The sequence below is a fragment of the Eriocheir sinensis genome, chromosome 48, assembly GCF_024679095.1.
Source record: "Eriocheir sinensis breed Jianghai 21 chromosome 48, ASM2467909v1, whole genome shotgun sequence".
Taxonomy (NCBI): domain Eukaryota; kingdom Metazoa; phylum Arthropoda; class Malacostraca; order Decapoda; family Varunidae; genus Eriocheir; species Eriocheir sinensis.
Genome location: NC_066556.1, coordinates 2,023,621 through 2,044,774, shown reverse-complemented (window position 1 = coordinate 2,044,774; position 21,154 = coordinate 2,023,621). Strand labels below are relative to the sequence as shown.

Genomic DNA, 21,154 nt, shown 5'->3' with positions numbered 1-21,154 from the left:
CTCCGCTAGACAGCACTGAAAGAGACAGAAAAATGGCCCATCGTGTGTGTGTGTGTGTGTGTGTATGTGTGTGTGTGCATGTGCGTGTGCGTGTGTGTGCGCGCCCTAGACTTCACATTAGCTCACCGTAGTCGCCGCTACACAGCACTAGAAAAGGCAGACTAGTGGCCCATCGTGTGTGTGTGTGTGTGTGTGTGTGTGTGTGTGTGTAGACAGCCACCCTAGGCCTCGTCACCTCACCGTAGTCGCCGCTAGAGGCTGTAGTCACTAGGCAATGCGTGGCGTGACTGCCCAAGCAACACTTAGCCAGTCCCCCTCACCCTCGCTCCTGGCTAGGCTGAAGGGCGAGGTGTGAGGCTCAGGGGCGCACCGACCCCCTTCCCGTCCCCCTTGACCGTGACCCCGCGTCCTGGCTTCCCCTCCCCTCTGCACCCCGCACCCACGCCCTGCCACCCTCACCCCCTGCACTTACCTTATATAACCCTTCCATCCCCCTCCCCCCCCCCGCCCCCTCACCTCCCGCTGCACTAATTGTTCCTCCTGCTACCCGCTTGTTATTATTATTATTATTATTATTATTATTATTATTATTATTATTATTATTATTATTATTATTATTATTACGAACTGTAGTTCCTCTTTTACTTTATTATTTTGTTTTCTAGTAGAAATACTAACTTTGTTTGTTATTGGTATTGTTTCTTCTTTTCTAATCCACTACTACTACAAGTACTACTACTATTATTACTACTACTACTACTACTACTACTATTACTACTACTACTACTACTACTACTACTACTGTTGTTGCTTCTGTTGCTGCTGCTACTGCTTCTACTACTACTACTATTACTACTACTACTACTACTACTACTACTACAACTACATACCTCATTACTACTTCTACAACTTAGTACCTTCCACACTTCATTTGTTATCTGTATTATAATTACCTATGTTGTGTTGTTTTGAAATTTCTGGTATGCATATTTATTAGTTATGCTTCCATTAATTACAAGCTTTCTTTATTTCAACTTCTGCAAACTCCTTGCCGGCCTGTGTTCATTTTCAAGCCACTCTCTGTGCTGGTGGGGGGACAAGGGGAGGAGGAAGCCAGCTCACACCCGCCACACACCTGCTAATCAAGGCAGACACACACCTGACTCATGAATAAGGAACTGGTAACCCGACGATCACTCACCTGTCCGCGCCAGCCCAGGTAGCGAAGCGCCGCCCGTCTATCGCATCGCAGAGCATAGTGAGGCTGGGCATGGAGCGAGCACATAACAGAGAAGCTTTTAGCAACGGAGAGACGAAGCACTGGAAATTGCAAGGCGAAATCAGACGGGGTTAAAGATACTCAAATGGCAGCGCAGTGCTTCTCGTGGAGTTATTACGTTGTGTGGGCAAAAGTATTACGTTTTCATTGTAGGATAAATGCATCTTACAGGACCGTTGCTTAAGAGAAGAGGAAACCCGTGTGAAAGACTTATACTTCCTTGTAGATTGTTGATTTTCTTGTAGGTTTTCTTCTTCTATTACTTTAAACTCATGGATAAATTGTCATGATATATTATATGTACTGAGGAACAAATAAGAGGCAATGCATTGTCTAGGCTGCATCCATGCCTTGTTGAGATAGTTTTAAGGCTACGATTAAGATAGCTGTTACTCGTGATTATCAGGGTGTAGGGACAGTGTCATAAAGTGATGTGTGCAGGGCAAGACAGTGTTAGGGTAGTTAATAGCAACGCAAGACTGCTGGCGCCTGACGAGGTGAACTGGCGCCTTCCTCCCCTCCTCCCCCACCAGGACATGTAGCCAAGCCCCCACTACAGCGTGTCCCTCCCTCAGCAGAGCCCGTGTCCATGTCCACTGTGATCGGCATCGTCATCGCCTGTTTGGTCATCCTTGTTCTGGTCACTCTCATCGTCCTCTACGCCTTCAAGACAGAGAAGTGGTGCTTCTCCCGTAAGTATTCCTCCTGTTCTGCCTTGGTCAGTCCCGCCCGCGCCGCGCCGCCGGGCACAGGGCTCTTCTGGACCCTGACACTCTCAAACACTTGGCTTCTCCATAGGCTCAGGGCGGCCTGGCTAGCGCCGCTCAGTTATCATTGTAGGATAGACGCTTTTGTGGCTCCTGTGGCAGCCTTTTCCTTTTTCCAGTAAATCATGCCAGCTTATTCATAGTTTTCTACTCTATATTAATTTTCATAAAATATTTTATGTATATATGCATATATGTATGATATGCAGAGCATGACATTAATTCATTCATTTTAATCTTAATCTAGCTAATACATAATACATGATTGCTAATTCCTGGCCATTCCCCCGTGGCAATAACTGGTATGTGACCTAACCCTCCTTGCCTGACCCCCTCCCTGTGCAGTGGTTTCGTCTTCAAGGCGAAGGCGGCGAAAGTCTCGGAAAATATATTGTTCAGGTGACGAACTAAGGAAAACCAGTTTAAAGTTTCTCTCTCTGTATTTCTACTCTGAGTATTATCCTTTTTCACGTGACCGAAATTGAGTTTGCGTTTGTTGGCCTTTCGGTCACCGCCGCCCGCCAGCCAGAGACGAGCAGGGGAGAAAACTGGGCCCCCTGGGGGACTGCCTGGCCACCCCGCCCACACACACACCCCGAGCACTGGAGTCACGCAGCACCGCCAGCACCACACGACGACATCACCACCGAAAGTTGCTGCAAGGCTTGTAGGTGGTGGTGGTGGTGACTGTGGTGATGGTGGTGATAGTGGTGGTGGTGGTGATAGTGGTGATGGTGGTGGTGGCCAGAGCAGCTTCTAGGGGTCCGGTGTTCCCCTGTCCACCGCACGAGACCCCTGCACATTCTCGCATCGCCCCGCCAGAGTGATCTTGTACCTGGCGGGCTGAAGTCTTGTGCCTGCTGTGTGACGATGCACCCCCGCGTCACCCCTTCCTCACCCCCCTCCCCCCTTGGCCCTTTTTGCATTGGGACGCGGAACTCTAAACCCACTTTTTTACACTTTTTTTTTTACATCAGTCCGCCGCGGTGCAGTTTATTTCTGGATGGATGATTTGTATATACTTTGGATGAGCACGTAACTTAAGCATCGCACTCCACACGTGAAGTTTTAAACCGCACTGAACTGAACTGTGTGATATTAACGATTTATTTTAGGGGGTTCAATATAACATTCATGGCACCGTAGAGTATTCATCGTATCCACACCCTCAACCACACACACACACACACACACACACACACACACACACACACACACACACACCAACATACGCACACGGGGACACCCACACTAACCCACACCACCGTTGCCAGGTTATCGTACTCAGAGCATAGTATTTACTGATCACTGACGCCTCACTATTGCCAAGAAACATCAGGATATAGCTCTTTTAACGATAACTATAAATGAGTTTCGTTATTGGAGCCCAGAAGATAGTTTTGGGGTAGGAAGTCGGGAAATATAAGCGGCTGAGTACGACAATCTGGCATCGTTGCCCCACACGCCTCCAAGACTGAGATCTATACAAGCGCTGACTACTGAATCACCTGCTTGAGTTTCTGCCGCAGGTGCTGAGAGAGACGTGGTGCCTCGTAAAGCTGGACTCCCTCTCGGTGTCAATGTCCAGACTCAGTAAAATGGACGTGGTCTGAATTTTTTTGTTTGCGAAGTTGTACAATTAACTTCAGCGACACTCAAACTTCACATCAGAGGAGGCAGAGTGCTCTTTTCACACGTTCTTTTAATCCCCAAAGATCAAATAGTCAGCCACTAGCGCATATTAAAGTGGATGAAGTGCTCTCCGATCCAGAAACTAGCGCGGCACTGCAGGGTGACCGCCACGCTGAAACCCGGACTGAAATACGAAGTGGCTGCATGCAACACTTCCCGATGACTGAAGGCCTGAGGGGATCACGCCCTGTCCTGTGTCTTTCCCGCTTCCTGCATGACGTTTGAATGTGTGCATGACCCGAGGCGCGCCGCTGCTCGCTGCCGCACTGCCATTTATTGGAGGCTGCTTTTTTTTTCTCTCTCTTTTTGGTATAAAGATGTAATACAGAAGGGCGACTGATGCGCTCGTCGTTACGCGAACCATTAAGGACCATTAAGGAGCGTCTGGGAGCTGTAAGTGTTTCCAAATCGGGCAAGTTTGGAGCGGCGTGATGAGGACATCGGGTGAGCGGTGTTGAGTGTGAGTGATGACGGTGCTGGCGTGTGTGCTGAGGGTGACGATGACATTGTCTTTTGCCGTGGCGGTGGAGGAACGTGACTGTTTCCTCTGTTGCCATCGTGTCATCCAAGCTTCCTACTGGCGGTTGTGATCGCGCCGCGGCTCATCCGTGCCAGCAGTGTCAACCTTTGGCTTCATAGTCCCGTTGAAGCTGCAGAGTTACAAGTGTCACAAGCATGAACCCTTTGCATTGTGTTGGGAGAGAAAGGAAAAATAAGTATTCTGCTCGTGTGGGGGAGACGTGTCTTGCCACTTACTCGTCAGCAGCCTCGTCGGGACCCCTACATCACGTATAGGGCGCCCACGCCATGCTGTTACCGTTTCTGCGTCCTCGCCTTGTCTGCCTGAGGGGCGCGTGTGAGGCGCTCTTCCCGCGTCGTCGCGAGGCTGCCGCCGGCACAAATGGCAAGGTGATCACTTCTTGATGCACCGAACTTGATGAAGTCAGAAAAGTGCGTTTCCATCGCAGCTTTTGTTAATTAAGCAATAGTTAGTGGCGGCCGAGGCTGGCCAGGCGATGGCTGTGTGCTGTCAGCCCCAGCCAGCCCGGCCAGCCCGGCCCTAGACCGTAGCTGCATGAGCTTGCTGAAGCCCAGGAGCCCATGGGACGAGAGCTTCGTGGCGAGTGTGAACCTCGTGTGGCAACACCTTGACACTCATAACAGATATGTCCATAGTATTGAGATTCCTTATTTTGTGTCGCTCTGAAGATTATATAGGAAAATATACATGTGCACTACAGGAAGCCAGTTTGTTTATATATATATATATATATATATATATATATATATATATATATATATATATATATATATATATATATATATATATATATCTATCTATATATATATATTATAGTCATTGTGGCAGTATAAGTTTGATCATTATATCGTTTGTATTGACTTTCTCGATGCGAAATGTTTACAGCATCGGTTGCATGACGTGGATGACACAAAGTCGTGTCCGTCAGCTCGTCACTCGACGCTTCACACCTGACTGGACGCAGTTAATAAGCGCCACCTACACAAGAATTATTATTATGACAATTAGTTTGTTTTCACAAACAGTTTGGCCGCCAGCGGAATATTTACACAGCAGACTCTGGAGCCTTCGTGCTCCTGATGTCTTGCTCTTGTTGACTGGCCGAGCGAGTGTCATCCAGGTCATCACCGCCGCTGTGCCACGTGTCTGATGATGTTGTGTTTCTTTTCTCTGCTAGGTCTATCGCTGTCTCCTTATCCAGCATTTTACACCTAGTGGTCAGCCGGGCGACTCTTGGTCTGTGGCCGCCATTGTTCTATTACCAAGCCTAGGCACCCCGCTCCCCTGCTCCACTCACCCTGACAACCTGTCACTTCTCCTGTCTGTACATAGTGTGCGTCCAACCACTGCTTTACCTCTCTATGCTACACTCGTAAACCCTCTGCAGCTCAGGACACCGAGACGTCTGTGGGGCAGCCTTACCCTCGAGGGGGCGGTCGTAGGCTGTAGATTATTATTTCGCACTGGCGGAGCACGAGGGCTCGGGTACATCCGTTGGAGGCTTGGTGATTTTCCGCGGCTCTGTTGACAGGGGCGGGAAAGCATGCCTGACCCTGGAGGCTAATTACCGTAAGAGCATTAATCCGATAATTTCCAATACCGGGCGCGTGTTGGCGAGGCAATATCGGCGGGGCTGCAGGCGACGAGCGGCCGTGGGCGGGAGGCGGATGAGTGGCGGCGAGCGACGTGGCGATGTGCAAAGTTGGCGCTGTAGAGAGGGCGGAGAGACGAGGCGGCAGACGCGCACTACCTGGGGATGGTGGCTTTGTGTTTACGACAATTAGCAGCAAATATCGCCCCCGCAAAGATGAATTACGTGGGAGAAGACTCATAGCACTCATTTTAAAACTACCTTGTCTGTTAAAGTCTCTGTTCTCAATTCGTAAGCTTCTCTCTCTCTCTCTCTCTCTCTCTCTCTCTCTCTCTCTCTCTCTCTCTCTCTCTCTCTCTCTCTCTCTCTCTCTCTCTCTCTCTCTCTCTCTCTCTCTCTCTCTCTCTCTCTCTCTCTCTCCATATTTTATTCGCTTGATACGATGAATCTTTAATCTTCATGGTTAAAATAATTGCCAATTCCCACCAATATATTCTTCACGAGGTAGGCATTCTGAGTCGGGGCGAAACATAACTGAGCACGTGGGATGGAAGCTTACGTTCTGCATTTATAAAGAGCCGTGTTGCTGAAGTCCCCTTTATTTCTCGTTCATTGTGTTCACTCGCGACTGATTGAACTGACGAGGAAATTCACCTGTTTTCCGTGCGTCGACGTTCAGTGTTGTTTTGTTGTAATGAGAAGCTTCACAGGGCTATGGAAAGCGAAAGGAAACAGCGAGGAGGTGGAACAGAGGGTACAGGTGAAGGGTACAGGGCAGGTGGAACATAGGGTACAGGTATAGATGAAGGGTACTGGGCAGGTGGAACACAGGGAAGACAAGTATAGGTAGAGGAAGCAAGTGGAACAAAGAGGTGGAGGCGCAGGACAAAACGGTATCAGGGAAGCAAAAGCGAATATGGAGGAGGTGGAACATCGAGGAAGCAGAGTGGCTGGAACATGTGGATAGAGGGAGCAGGTGAAACAGAGAGAGAGAGAGAGAGAGAGAGGGGTAGGCGCAGGACAAAACAGTATTATTTCTTTTACTGAGAGACTGTGTAGCTTTCCGCTTTCCTCCTCTCTGTACTGTCATCACTTTTTATAGGAGTGTTATTTTTATGCCCCTCGCCTGCGTCCGACAAGTGAAAGGGAAAACACACCACTGCTCTCCATCCTTTATTTTTTTACCTGAGTCTCTTTCCTCTTGCTCTCAGTGTCTCCTGTCCGATGTTTTCTCCCTCAAGTCTCAGTCTCTCGTGGAACTGTTCGGCGTCAGCGAGGGAGGGAGATATACCGCTCTTAAAATCAGGAGTCCATGATGGTGGTCGCTGCAAGAAGCCTCGAAATAAAGCGTAACTCTGCCAGGAAGAAAAGAGAGAGTAATTGTGATGTAAGAAGAGAGGAAAACTTTTAACTGGACGCACGAAAATTCTCCCCGAGGACGAAATAAACGCGAAGACGAAAAGAGGAAAAAGAACATCCTGGATCTTTTGCTTATTTCGCTCAATTCACTTAACGCGACTCTGCCCCTCGCCCCAAACACACCAGAAAAGATAAATGATAATAATGATAAAATAAATGGAGTTCTGTTTCTGCACCAAGTTATATGCGTTGAAAGAAAATGTCTGAACTCTTTTTACTCCGTGCAGTCGATAGGTTTTACAGAATTTCAAATGCATGGCAGCAAAATTGATTCTCTTCCTCATTATCCCCCGCGGCAGCAGGTCATGATTACTAAAACAGTGTAGAGGCAGGCGAGATAAGTTGTGAAGCTCATCTCAACGGCGTTCTCTCTCCGTTGATAAGATAACGAAGGTGTTGAGATGATAACTAGCTGAAAGGTGTTATATGTTAATTTAAACACATTGATTACGCGATATATTTTTATTTATTTATATTTTTTACAGTAAAGGAAACAGTTCAAAGACGATAAACAAAGAAAAAATATATTACTGAAACGTTTTATGAGAGAGAGAGAGAGAGAGAGAGAGAGAGAGAGAGAGAGAGAGAGAGAGAGAGAGAGAGAGAGAGAGATTTAAAACGTTTCCCAACACGTTCTCTCTGCCACAATAAGAAGACGAAGGTTTTGAAGGGATGACTCTAGTAAACAGGTGTGGTGTACGCAAACCCTCACTCTTTACTTAACGCCGCAATTATTCAGACGTAGAGGAAATGGAAATAAAGTAAAGTCATCTGTGTCATCATCTTTCCCTCTGTGAGTCTAAAGGATAACGAGCGTGCTATGATGAGAAGTAAAATAACGTATTGTATATCAACTTTCAAAACGATTCTCTCCTCCTCCTCCTCCTCCTCCCTTAATTACCACACCTGCAATAAGTCTGCAATCAAGTCAGTCTCCCGGATAACTGCCGCCCCGCCTCGTATGATTAGAATGGCCTGTTAATTATTGCTTTGAGATCCGTTTGCCCAATGAGTTTTGACGCGGAGGTCGTTCTGTCTCGCTAAAATAAAGATGTTCCATCCCGTTTTGTTCATTAGTGCGCGATCCCGATGAAAGCCTGGCAGTTCATCGAAATAAATACAAAAAAAAAGGGAAAAAAAAAGGAAAGAGCCAACTTCGGGACTGGAATATTACTCTCTCAGCGCCGGGCAACAGACACAATAGCCATGACGCCATTGAGATAACTATTTACCGAACGCTTAATCTTTTTTTCCGACTCGACTTTTAAACGGCGAGAGGGGGGCAAAAAAGCGTAAACGTCAGCTCCGGAAACGACCGAACGACAGCCGGGCTCCAAACACGCTGTGGACTCGTGACATAAAGAAGCAGAAAACACATTAGCCAGGATGTGTTCCCGGCCAGGATCGAGTTGCCTCCATTCGAGAGTCTGCCTGTTGGTGATCGTGTCGGCGGCGTTGCTTGATTTTCTCAGCAGCTTTGGGAATCGGCGGCGAGGCAGTGGTGGTTGGTGTTGGCTAAAGGAGGAAATGGTGGAGATGAGCGAGAGAGGAAAAGGAGAAATTGGACAAGGATGGTGTGAGGGAAGGGTTCATCTGTGAGAATGAGGAGGAATTGGTAGGAAGGAAAATTGTTTGATTTATGATATTGTTAGTCAGATAGATCAGTAATCACATATCAGTGAGTGCATAAAAGGATCAGGCACCTTGCCCCCCCTTATAAAGGTATTAATCTCTCAAAGGCGAGAGTGTCAGGGCGCGCCACGCCCCTCATTGTCGCTCTCTTTTTATTTCTCATCTCTAATCCCTTTTCTCTGTATTCATTTGTTCCAAACATTTTTGTGAGCAGGTTGCGCTTTTCATATCCATAATTGTGTTCCAAAACTGTTACATGGGTTACAAACTTCACCCTGAAGATTGCTGCATATTTGATTTTCGAACATTTATTCCATCTTTGGTATGCCAGCTAATGCGCCGCAGTCACCGTGCCACGCCCACGCAGTAGCCACTTAAATCTCCTCGCTGTTGGGATTTAAATATATGTCTGACTAAAAAAAAAATCTACCATTCTAAAGCCAAAGGATTGGGTGTTGCCATAGACCATATAACTCAATTTCGTATTTTTTCAAAATTATTTTCATATTTTCACGGCGGACTCTCCCCTTAAGCTCCCCTCTTTAGCGGAGCCTATAAACCGAAATTAATATCCTTAACAAACGTAATCCTGAAGCCGGGGCCCATTCGTGTATTTCCAGCTGCCAATACGCCTAAGTTACTCAACCGTAATTTCCTTCACCCACGCTGCGCCGGAGACACCTAATGGCCATATATATAATAACAAACGCCGGGGCAACGCGCGCTCCCGAAACGTATGTACTTCGCCCCTCGCGTAATTTCCACTGATATTATTAGCGGCTGCGAAAGGCCATAAAGCTTGAAATAATATGGCGAGACTCAGAGCGAAGAGGGCGAGAGAGATATTAGTCTGTTTTTCCGTGGCACAGCTTATTTACCTGCGCGGAGAGAGAGAGAGAGAGAGAGAGAGAGAGAGAGAGAGAGAGAGAGAGAGAGAGAGAGAGAGAGAGAGAGAGAGAGAGAGAGAGAGAGAGACGCGAACTAGTCAGAATGTATTTTGTTACCTTTTCTACATCAGTATTCAGCCTCGGGGATGTTCCGAAATTGCACCTTCGCAGATGACGTGTACGGGTGGGGAGAAAAGAAGAACACCTGCCAATATACGTCACCGAGCTCCGGGGTGTTAGTGGTTGACTGAGACTTACGTGCAACTTGCTGTGGCTGAATGATGCGATGCTGAAGGGTCAAGTTACTATGACCTCTCCGTTAAGACTCTATTCGAAGTGTTGTGTTTCGAGGCATAAAGGTCAGAGTACGAGAAAGTTGAATGGTGTTTTGATGCTCCTCGGGATAATAATAGCGATCATAATAATAATAATAATAATAATAATAATAATAATAATAATAATAATAATAATAAGGACAAATGTAAAGATAAACAAAAGACTATAGACCCTTGACCAAGAAGATTAAGTGAGGCTCAGTAGTTGCCACCCAAACCTCAAAGGCGACTTAAGCTTTCTGAAGGAAGTGTGGGTGTGGGTGACAGGTGTGGGTGTAGGTGTGGGTGACAGGTGTAGGTGACAGATCTGGGTGTGGGTGTGGTTACGTTCTGCTCGTACGCACTTGCATGTCTGGCAATGAACAAGGAGTGGTTTTGTGTGTGTTTGTGTTGCTGTTCCCTCGCCGCACCGTCTAATGATGACCCTTTGTATGTAAACCCGTGACAGGGCAAAGCAAGGAATCGTGCAATCGAGGTTGTCCATCGAGCAGCCCCAACCAGGTCTCGCCTTGCCCGGAAGTCTGGAGCACGACGACTAAATACGAAGTCCCTTGAGCCGCGCGAGGCAGCCGCGGCCGTGTTGCATTGCATGTTGACAGGCTAGAGCAAGGACTGCAAGATGGTGATGCGAGACCGTCCCTCCTGTGTCTAGTCTCAGCATGACGCTCCAAGGATAGAATGAAGAACCTAACCTACTCACTCACCACTCCGCAACTTTATCCTTAGTGCCTCCATCTCCCCAACCCCCCTCAACCCCACACTTCTTCCCCGTGACGCCCCACCCCCTGCAGCATCCCTGGCCCCTCTCTCCAGTTAGTTAGTACAGAGTGTGAGAAAAAGTGCCTTGCAACCTAAAAGAAGCTGTATCTGCTTCTCTTAATCAAAGCTACATAAATTACTGCCTGCTTCCAAGGGCTCCACCTCAGCCGCCCAATGACCACCCACCACCCTGCCGCAGGGACCAAGGTGGCGAATCTGCCGTCGCCCAGCAAGGTGTCCCCGCTGCGGGCGTATGACCTGGAGAGCTACAGGTATTACTGAGGCAGCGAGGACGCCAGAGGGAAGTGCGACCCTTGAGACGCCACTGACATCTCTTGTAACTGCTCAGCGGAGAGGATTGGCCCCCTGAAAGTCTGCCAACGTTTCAATATGCTTCCTTGAACAACGGACGTTTCCGCCAATACTTGTGCCACTTACGTGTTAGAGCAGCACAACAGACTCATACCACAACAAACAGTCCAGCCGCACAACCGCTCACCACAGACTCACAGAATAGACACACGCACCACACACCGCACCGACACAGAGACCCGAGGCTGTGTGTACGTGCTGAGTGTCGTGCCGTCTATAGGCGAGGGCGCTGGAGGCATGGGAAGCAGCCTCTGGAATGGGTGTCGAAAGGTGAAGGTGGGCCCCGAGAGACACCAGCTCGCCTCCAGCACAACCCTGCCGACCTCGCCCGCCTGACGCCACTCCCTCGCCCGCCCTTGCTCGAGTCTCTCTGCAGTGGTGACGTAAGCATGTGTGGGGCTACCTGAGGCGACTGGTATGTTCATATCACCTGTGTATAGGTAGCGAGTAACAGTAGACTCATCACAGTGTACAATACTGCAGTAGTTGACGTTGATGGGTGATTGACTGGCCCGTGTGTGTGTGTGTGTGTGTGTGTGTGTGTGTGTGTGTGTGTGTGTGTGTGTGTTAGGCCAGTCAAGCACAATCTCTGCGAGGTGTGGTATGCGTCAGCCACGCCCTGTGTCCCCCCAAGGGTGTGCTGCAGACAGTCCCGTGCTCCCCCTCCCCCGTGATTGTCAGGGTTGGCCTCAACACGTCAGCCACAAAAATATCGTGACCTTATTTCAAGCACACATTGTTCCATGCACTGTCCATGTGATTTCTCAGTTGGTGTGAATGAATCTTATTCGTGAACTCTAAGTCACAAGACAAACGCGTACACTTTGCTTTGTCGACAAACTGCCGGAGGAACAGTCTGTGGATTCTCGTGTCTCGCTGGAGCCTCCATCGGTGTTGTGTTGGAGGCCGTGCCGTGGGTCGCCGCCTCCCCTCCTCCTGGGCTTGACTAGCACACGGCAGTGGACGGCAGTGAACAGAATGGCCATCCCGTGTACTGAACGTGTACGTCGAGAAGCAGCCGATCGGCTGTACTCGGTGACGCGCCCAAAAGGAGCATCGGACGGTTCTTCCCAAGGCGGCGGCGGAGGCCGTGACCCCGCCACGACGGATTACTCTGAGGGTTAGGGAGCTACATGAGCTTATATATAACATTAGTAGCATTGTGCTCATTGTATTACACTAAAGAATAGTCGAGAGCTTAATCAAAATACAATAAACCAAAGTTTTCCGTAGAAAATAGATCATTTGCAGATCCATTTTTGAAAGCATTTAGGGAGATGTCACCGATCTCGGGTTAGGCAACGATGCAAATATGTATTTTATAGAATAGTTCCTTGTAAAACGAGTGGAGTGTGTGGGCTTAAAATATTGTAGCTTTTAATACATACGACGAGAGGAAAAGTGAACCCCCTTCGTGCCGGACCATCCGTCCGGGACAAAGTTTTGTAATATCGGGAAAAAAAAAACAAGTAATATCCATCCAGCCAGCGTCTCGACTTCATCGAGAATGTTTTGATATAACGAACTGGAAGCAGCTGCGCCTCCGTTGTGACAGTAAAAGTATTCTCAGCTGACGGATACTAAAAGTTTGTAGCGCTGCCTTGCCGAACATGAACCGCCTTGGCCACGAGGAGCCTCAAGGTGGAACAGAAAACACTGTGTTGCTGCGCCCCGCCATTACCGTGTTTCCGAGGAGGCCGCGTTCCCTTCCGCCATCTTCCGTGTTGGGTTGTGTGAGTCATAATGTTATATACAGACTGCTGACGTTGTTTTCTATGACAATAAAGAATGAGACGACTTTTATTACACTTATTTTTCATGTTGTGTATCCTGTGCCTTGATAACTTTAATGGCTGATATAAAAAAAAGTCAGTAGCAGTATATGCAAAGAAAGGTTCCATTGGCTTATGCTTACTTACCTGTTGCTTCTTAGTTCTCCTACTTTTTTTTATCTGCTGGTGTAGTAATGAGTTTCGCGCAGTTGTTGCATTCCTCCCAAACCCGCCTCGCTGTGCTCTGTGTGACCCAAGAACAGGCAGGCACAGCGCAGTAAAGGACGGCCTCCCACCCCTCGGGAGACTCTTTGGGTTCAGAGTTATAATGCTACTACTTCTTCCGCCTCTCTCTTCTGCATGTCGGCGCCTGGCACCTCAATGTGAGTCTTTCATCTAAACGGCGACTTTGTTACTACCTTCTGGGCGTCAACGAACCTTTGATTTGGGAGGCTTGGTGCGGGCGAGGGTGTTCCTGGTGCTGGTTCTCCTCCTCCCTCACCCACTCCCCTTACCCTCGCCTCGCACGCCTCCCTCCCACCGCCCCGCACACGCCCTTCCGCCCCTGGTGTGGCTGCAGCTTTGGCTTAGTCCCGCCAGGTGGTGCGGTGCGCGGGGCGTCCGGGGAATGTCAGATTAAACGTTTTCATGAATACCTGACTCAGAGATGGACTAAAACGTGTTCTTGTCTTGTCACCCACGTAGTAACAAAGCCGCCTCGCTACGTTTTCTCTTTGCTGCCACACAGAGTAACGTTCACCACTTTAAACGCCTCGAGTAATCGGAAGCATGGTAAGCTGCCTAAAATATTGTCTTAATAAATGACCATAATTCTGATCATATTGTGTGTGTTTCTTTCGTAATTACTATGCTAAATTTTCTCCTTAATTCAAACATTTACTTCATTATTTTGAATTGTATAAAATTGAATATATAAATCCCTGAGGTAACTCTCTAGATCTCTTTCATAAAACTATTGTCAAGCACTTTGGCATTTTGATGTAACTCATGTCTGTTAGTCACCTTTGTAAAACAGTGATACGTATAAATCCACTGCTAAGGCTTTCTAACCGTTCTGCAAATATATTGTTCCACTCTGACGTAATCATTCGTAATGACAGTTTCTAATTGAATGTTTTCTTACACAGAACGAGGTGACTTTAAACCAACTGATCTGGAGAGGTGAGTTAAGACGTCTTTGTCATCACACAACAATTACGAGATGTCGAAAATGCAAAATATACTTCTGATAATAACTTTACATTAACACCCTGCCTTGATAACAGATGGGAACCGATGTACAAAACCCACAAAAACAGAATTACTAACCACATAAATACACAACACTTCAATCCTTTACAAAACTGACCTCACTCATATTTGACCCATAGCAGCCGCCCGCCCCTGCAACGCATTAACACCCGCCTTTTCCACAGCGACAAGAGTGACCTGGAGAGCCACAAGGGGGCGAACGGTAGGCACCAGTACAGTGGTCCGGAGTCTGGAGGGGGTCGGGTGGGGGGAGGCACTGCAGGGAGCCTCCACTCCTCCTCCATCCCCCCCGACGCCCTCTACACAACCCGGCCTAGGCACACCACTCCCTCTGTGTCCTCTAAACCTGACCATGAGTATGAGAACCTGAAGGTGAGACTAGGGTAGGCCAGCGCTGAGTCGAGGGGGACAGTGAGGCCACGGCTTGTGTTGTGGGGCGGGGCAGGAGGCAGTGGCTTGCTCTCTCACTAAACATGACAATGAATCCTTCCTAGGCACCCTTCAGGAGCAAGACATTTCTCTCCTGAAGGATTTTAAACTTTTTTTTTATCTGTATATGTCCTTTTAGTGTAATCAGTGACCCGTTTTTAGTTCATGTGTTATGCCTAGCGCTTCTCAGCCAAATGCCCACTGCCACTCACTCCCCCCCGCCGCCCCCGTGCCCCTGTCGTACCCCAGTCAGCTTCGCGCCCCCGGGACCCCCCCACCGCTGGCCCGGAGCACCGCCACCACCACCACCACCACCACCATTAGCCGCTCACGCCACGCCCCGTCTGTATATACAATCAGCCACAGACACCACTGCACTCTAGCCCTCTATATATTATGTACAGACTTTTGTTTCGCTCTCTCTTATGTCACGGCGAAATTTGTTTATTCAAGCGCTCACTGCAACATATACGCAAGCACACACACACACACACACACACACACACACACACACACACACACACACACACACACACACACACACACACACACACACACACACACACACACAATTTCATTATCTTGTAAATTACATACTGTCACATATCACGTCAACGAAGTATATAGTCTGTCAAGCCAGGTGTCACGCGTCCACAAATCTCATCAACAGGTACACACAATCACACCTGAAGATAGACTCACACTCTGCCTGACGTGGTAAAAGAAAAAAAAATTACATTCACTAACAAACAGATGATTTATTTTTCAGTGTACAAAGTAAAGACTGAAGCGCTGTGAACTCGCCTCTTTTATTCTCTAGAAACAATCACAAATACTAACAGACTGTAGCTAGACGTGTGGTATATTAACACTGGCACACTAGAGTACGTACAGTTTCTTCGTCACAACACTTATTCTCGCCAGCACTTCTGTAGCCGTAGACTCACACGATCATTGTTGTAGCTGCCGCTGTTGTGTCTGTATAGAGGCAGTGCTGTTGTCCCTATACTCTGCTCACATCCTTCAGCCGTTAGTAGGAATCATTTTCATACGTTTCTCTCAACGTATTCGATCTGGAAACTGTGAGTACGTAGTCATAAGGTTTCAAGTAATTTCTCAGAACCTTCAAACACAAAGTTATCTGTAGTTTTGTGTGTTACCAGTGTATGTATATATATTTTTTTTGCAGATTAAAGTTCTATGGCAGGCTGGTCATCGGAAAGAGGGCAGAATATAATTACCACTTCAGTTCTCATCAACCAGTTCCGTATAATTAGATTATGAGTGAATTTAATTTGTCTGGTAAGAGGATTAGAGGAAAGGTCATCACTACCACACCCCAATAAGTCATAATATCGGATAGTTTATGTATTAGATCACCATTCAGTGTTTTGTAGTTAATCATAGACGTTGGACTCTTTGAACCTTTTAAATACTTATATTTTAACGCAGATTTATTCCTTTCAGATAATGCCAACACAAACGGCAACACCAAGCTCATGCCAGATGAGAAGCAGCAGCAACAGCACCAACAGCAGCTGCAGACAGCCGAAAAGAGATGAGCGCACAACAGCAGCAGGGAACGGTGAAGTGGAGGAGAAGAAGAGGAAGGTGGAGGAGGAGAGTGAGGAGCACGTGGGTAAGGGAGGGGACCAGAAAGACGGCAGCAACACCGGCTACATGCAGAGCGATATGCTCACCTTCAAGAGGCAAGACATTCCACAAGACGAGGCCAGAGACACTTCCAAGATCTTCAGCAAGAGTCCTCAGTACGTGCCGGTTTACCGACCCAACCTGGAGCGCGGCACCTCGGCACCACAAGACCGGGGCAAGTCGGGCCCCGGCAGCCACCCGCGGCGGCCCAGCGGCGGCGCCGGCGTGATCTACGCAGAGTTGCAGCTGCCGCGCGCCTCTAACAACGGCTCGATGCGGCGCAGCGAGCAACGCCGCCCCAAGACCCAGTACGCGGAGATCACCTTCCAGGGGCGCCCGCTGCAGACGGCCGAGATATGATCACGCGAGGGTGACGCGCCGCCACCAGCAAGGCTCCAGAGCCACAAGTCGCAGGTCAAGGGGCGGGGTCGCCTGCCAGCTAGACAAACATGTTAACATCCTTTTTACTCAGACAAAATGTGTCTGAGTGCGCAGTTGTAATGTAAACCCAAAACCAGTTTCTTCTAAATGTATGAAGATTTTTTTACATATAACAACTTCAGCTTACTTGTGAAACTTTGATCAGGTCTCTGTGTCGATGTTTGGCCTCAAGAGAATCCGGGCGTATCACATAAAACAAAACAAAAAATCTTAAAAAAAAAGAACATCCATGAATATTACTGTATTGATCAGTTCCAGCCTATGGATTTACACTTAGAAGCCTTTAAAGTTTAGGTGATAAGTCAGCGGAATATTAGGGAGAAAACTTGTGCAAGAGCAGAGCAGAGCCGCCAGCCGCGTGCTGCCAGCCAGCTTGTGTGTAGCGCGTGTACAAGACGGAGAGTGAGGGCCGCGTGTGGCCGCGACCGTCTGTCTGTTCCGCTGCTTGGGCTTCTCTCAGTGTTAAGACGAGATCTCTGTTCTTGGTAAGCAATTGTTGTCTAGCAACACGTATAAGATGGAAGCATTTTCTAGGGGCAACTTTAGGATTAGGATATAACTTTAATGAATTAGTCTGCTGAATGTGAAACTATTGGTAAGGAGTAATAATTGTCTATACTTTTCATAAGCATCCTGAACCATGTACAGCAGTGTGTCAACAACCGAAGCTTACTATGTACTTGTATCTCAACCTTCAGCCAGGCGCTTCACGATCTGCACATCAGTTTATTTTAGTTTCCTTTGATTGCTTTACTCCATCACTGTATCCTATGCAAAGAGGGATGGTCCGTTTTTTGTGTACGAGGGAAGTGCAGTCCTCGGGTTGTGACACTTTATTTTCTCCCCGCCAGGTGTAGTGATCAGTGTAGTGTAGTTCCTCCCCTCACACCCCCGGAGGCAGCGGGCCTCGTCGCACCTCCAGGCTACTTATTTTTAACCTAAGTCTCCCAAAGATCAATTCAATTAATATTAAGGTTAATGTATATAATCAGGACTATCCAGCCAGTTCTCTGATGTTACCCTGCGACTACGGTCAGGCCAGTGGGATGTGACCTCGGCAAGCATAGGTCAGGTCACGCCCCTTCTTGCCACTGCGATAAAAAAAACTTGATCATTTCTTAAACCAACCACCAGAGGGAAGCACATTACCCGTGACTCCAGCACCGCCACGCCCCGGCCCAGCACGCCCTCCACATCGAGTCTTGTGTTCGTCGTCCTGTCGGCAGTGTTGATCTGTTGCGTTTTCTTTACGTCTCCTTTTCCGGCCCCGGCACCAGCGTGGGGCCGCGTGTGGTTCTCTCATTAATTGCATCAACATTTTCGTGGTTATACAAAGCGTACATGATTTATGCCCCGCCCTTCCTTCCCATCATTTTCATTATACTCTAAATGGAGGATCAATTTTGTAAAAGCGTAAAATCTCGCACGACTCAGCATCCCCTCCCACCTGTCCGACGCTCTGTACAACTAAGTAAAGTGTTTGAGGTGTTTTAAGTTGCAGGCGATGTCGCAAATTTTGTGTCTGTACGTACATGTAAAATTTGTCTTCAGTGTGTTGGGTTGTATTTTGGACAGTTACACATTTAGTATTTTTCTTGTAGTGATCAATGTCATCTTTCATGGGACACCACTTTTTTTAAGGCGTGAGTCATTCTGTTAGCATGTTACTGAGCTTCAAAAGAGTACAGGTAAACAGTAAGGTAATCTGGCGCATGTAATAGACAGGGAGGTCGGACAGCAGCTTCAGTTCAGCAGTGTAATGTTCCTTAGTTAAGCTCTCGTCCTCCCGGTCCAGCAACACTCAGCAGCCGCAGCGCCATGCCCGCCAGACACCGCCGGGCAGCACTGCGTCGCTGGAGGCACCTGGCGTTTCCTGTACCACCGTGAACTGTTTGGCTTAAATCTTGGTAAAGGAAAGCAATCGTAAAAAGTTTCCTCTGGCGATAGTCACTTGAGGTTCTACAGTCGTGCCTTAGCATCTAGCTGTTAAAGTACAGATTTTTTTTTAGTTATCAGACACAAGCACAAGGAGAGTGTTGAACGGCTTTCCCATACCACCAAAACGAGATATTGAGACTAACACGCCAAATCGAGCTGGGTATATTGCGGGCCCAGGTGTCTAGAGCCAAGAGGACCTGCTTGAGGGCTGCTTGCTAACCCCGCTGGACCCCTCGTCACGGCAACCACTGCTGCATTCATGATTTAAATTAAGATTAAAAGTAAATATACCATAATATCAGCAGAGCCTCTCTTATCACCACCTTCATATCTTCGAATTTAATTAACAAGCAAGTGAGGCTTTGCTTCTATAAAAATAATATAATCTGGTGAACTATCATTTTCAAGCATACTTTTTTCTTTCTCTCCGGAGAAGTAGGTGTCGTGGTAGATGAGTTTTTCCGTCGATGGGGCGTCCAGACTTCAGTGAGACATGTTTTGGCTTCGGCCCGGTTTCATCAGTGACATAACATATAATTTATCCTTCCAATGTCCTGTAGGCTACGATTCAGCTTAAATTGGTCATTATATTTTCCTTTGTATCTGAGAGGGTATCTTTTTATATAACTTTGTATATATTTGTATATGATGCTGAAATAAATGGGTGCAACTTAACGTTAAACACTTCCCAACCCTTGAACCTCTCAGTACAGGTGGCAAGTCTACCCACACTGACCTAGGCAACGTGTATACGTATATATATATATAGAGAGAGAGAGAGAGAGAGAGAGAGAGAGAGAGAGAGAGAGAGAGAGAGAGAGAGAGAGAGAGATGTACACACACACACACACACACACACACACACACACACACAAACTCGTATTCAATTTTACAAATCTTGAATACGTTTGTGTGTGTGTACACACACACACACACACACACACACACACACTTATTCAATTTCCCTTAGCTTGAATATATACGTGTGTGTGTGTGTGTGTACACACACACACACACACACACACACACACACACAGACAGATACGTATTCAAGATATACAACACTGAGGTAGGCAATAACCTTCAAATCGTTTGACAGCATCTAATTTATTTTTCTCCATCCATACAAAAAATAGTTTGAGCTGTAGCATCCTTGACCCACATGGTGTAACTTTTATTGAATTAGAAGTTAAAACATCTGATGTCAGTGACTCCCTGACTGAATCATACGTCAGTCATCGCAGTCACGATCTGCTGACCAGTGGCCAGTGACGTGAGCACTGACTCCGTGAATCAGTAGACGTGTGAGTGTAGGGAGGTGTGGGCGTGTGTCAGTTAACTATTATATTTATCATCCGTTCTTGGGATGAGGTTTGCCCAGACTGGTGGATCGAGGACATCGTTGCAAAAGGTGAGTTGTGTTTCTTAACCACAAAGTCAATTGCGGAGATACTCTACTTAAGTGGTGACTACCTTTTTGCCTCGCGAAAAAAATGGTGGGACGAGGAATTACGGCGAACGTTTGAGGGAAGAGATTGTGTCTAGGAATGCATGCAAAGGTATTACGCCTTGTGGGTGGATGGATTAACAGCTTTACGGAGAAAGTGACTAATGGGAGAGAAGAAACTTTTGATCATTGGGGAAGGAGGGTTGAGGAAAATGGTGGGTAGGGAGCAGGAGAGGAGAGGGGAGGCGGCGCGTTCAAACTAGCGAAGCAATGCATGAGCAAGTCTAAATTTAGGCTGGAAAGGGGAAGAAACGGGAGAACAATTTTTTGATTTTGCAGCCCAAAGCATTGGTGTAAAGTGACGTAGCATTTCCTAGTGATAAATTATAATGTTTGTGTAGGAGGCGAGTTGTGGCAGGCTGAACAAGGCACGAGACGATAGAGGAAGCTTCGAACCGAACGAGTGAGATTCAGGGTAGGGTAGAGGTGAAGAGAGGGGGGGGGGGGGGGGGCGGAGTTGGTGGTGGGGAGGGGGGTGAGGGATGGAGAGAAGATGATGTAGTGGAAAAATTATAGTGGAGAGGCGATGAGGTGATGGAGAAGGGGATGAGGTGAGGGAGAGGGGGATGAGATGAGGGAGAAAGGGTGAGGTAAGGGGCAGAGGATGAGGGGAGGGAGAGAAAGAGGTGCTGGTGAGGCGTTATGGTGGGGAAGAGGGGATGAGGGGTATACGTATGTGTGTTGGGGGGGAAATTAAAGGAGGTAAAGTTTGAGGCCAATAAGCAGTTAGTAATCGGATAATCATTTCGTCAACTATTAACTGCACGTTACTGATAAGAAGCAACGAGGTTATATACACCATATTTAACGGCAGGGGGGTTGCGGAGACTGTCCGCATGATGGCAGCACTAGCGTAGCAGGGTTCCTC

General features: G+C 47.6%; 1 protein-coding gene across 2 annotated transcripts in view; it reads left to right on the top strand.

Moving 5' to 3' along the window:
• The window catches only part of LOC126981461 (hemicentin-2-like), a 58,468-nt gene extending 39,014 nt beyond the window's left edge, over window positions 1-19,454 (top strand). Inside the window, exons 11-14 of one of the 2 annotated variants that reach the window (XM_050832523.1) lie at window positions 1,858-1,971; window positions 14,195-14,228; window positions 14,483-14,690; window positions 16,215-19,454. In XM_050832523.1, the coding sequence (XP_050688480.1) occupies window positions 1,858-1,971; window positions 14,195-14,228; window positions 14,483-14,690; window positions 16,215-16,760 (902 nt within the window). In that variant the 3' untranslated portion in view covers window positions 16,761-19,454. Of the gene's footprint in view, window positions 1-1,812; window positions 1,972-14,194; window positions 14,229-14,482; window positions 14,691-16,214 lie in introns of both variants that reach the window. The other variant, XM_050832522.1, reaches the window with a different exon arrangement.
• Window positions 19,455-21,154: the final 1,700 nt, after the last annotated feature.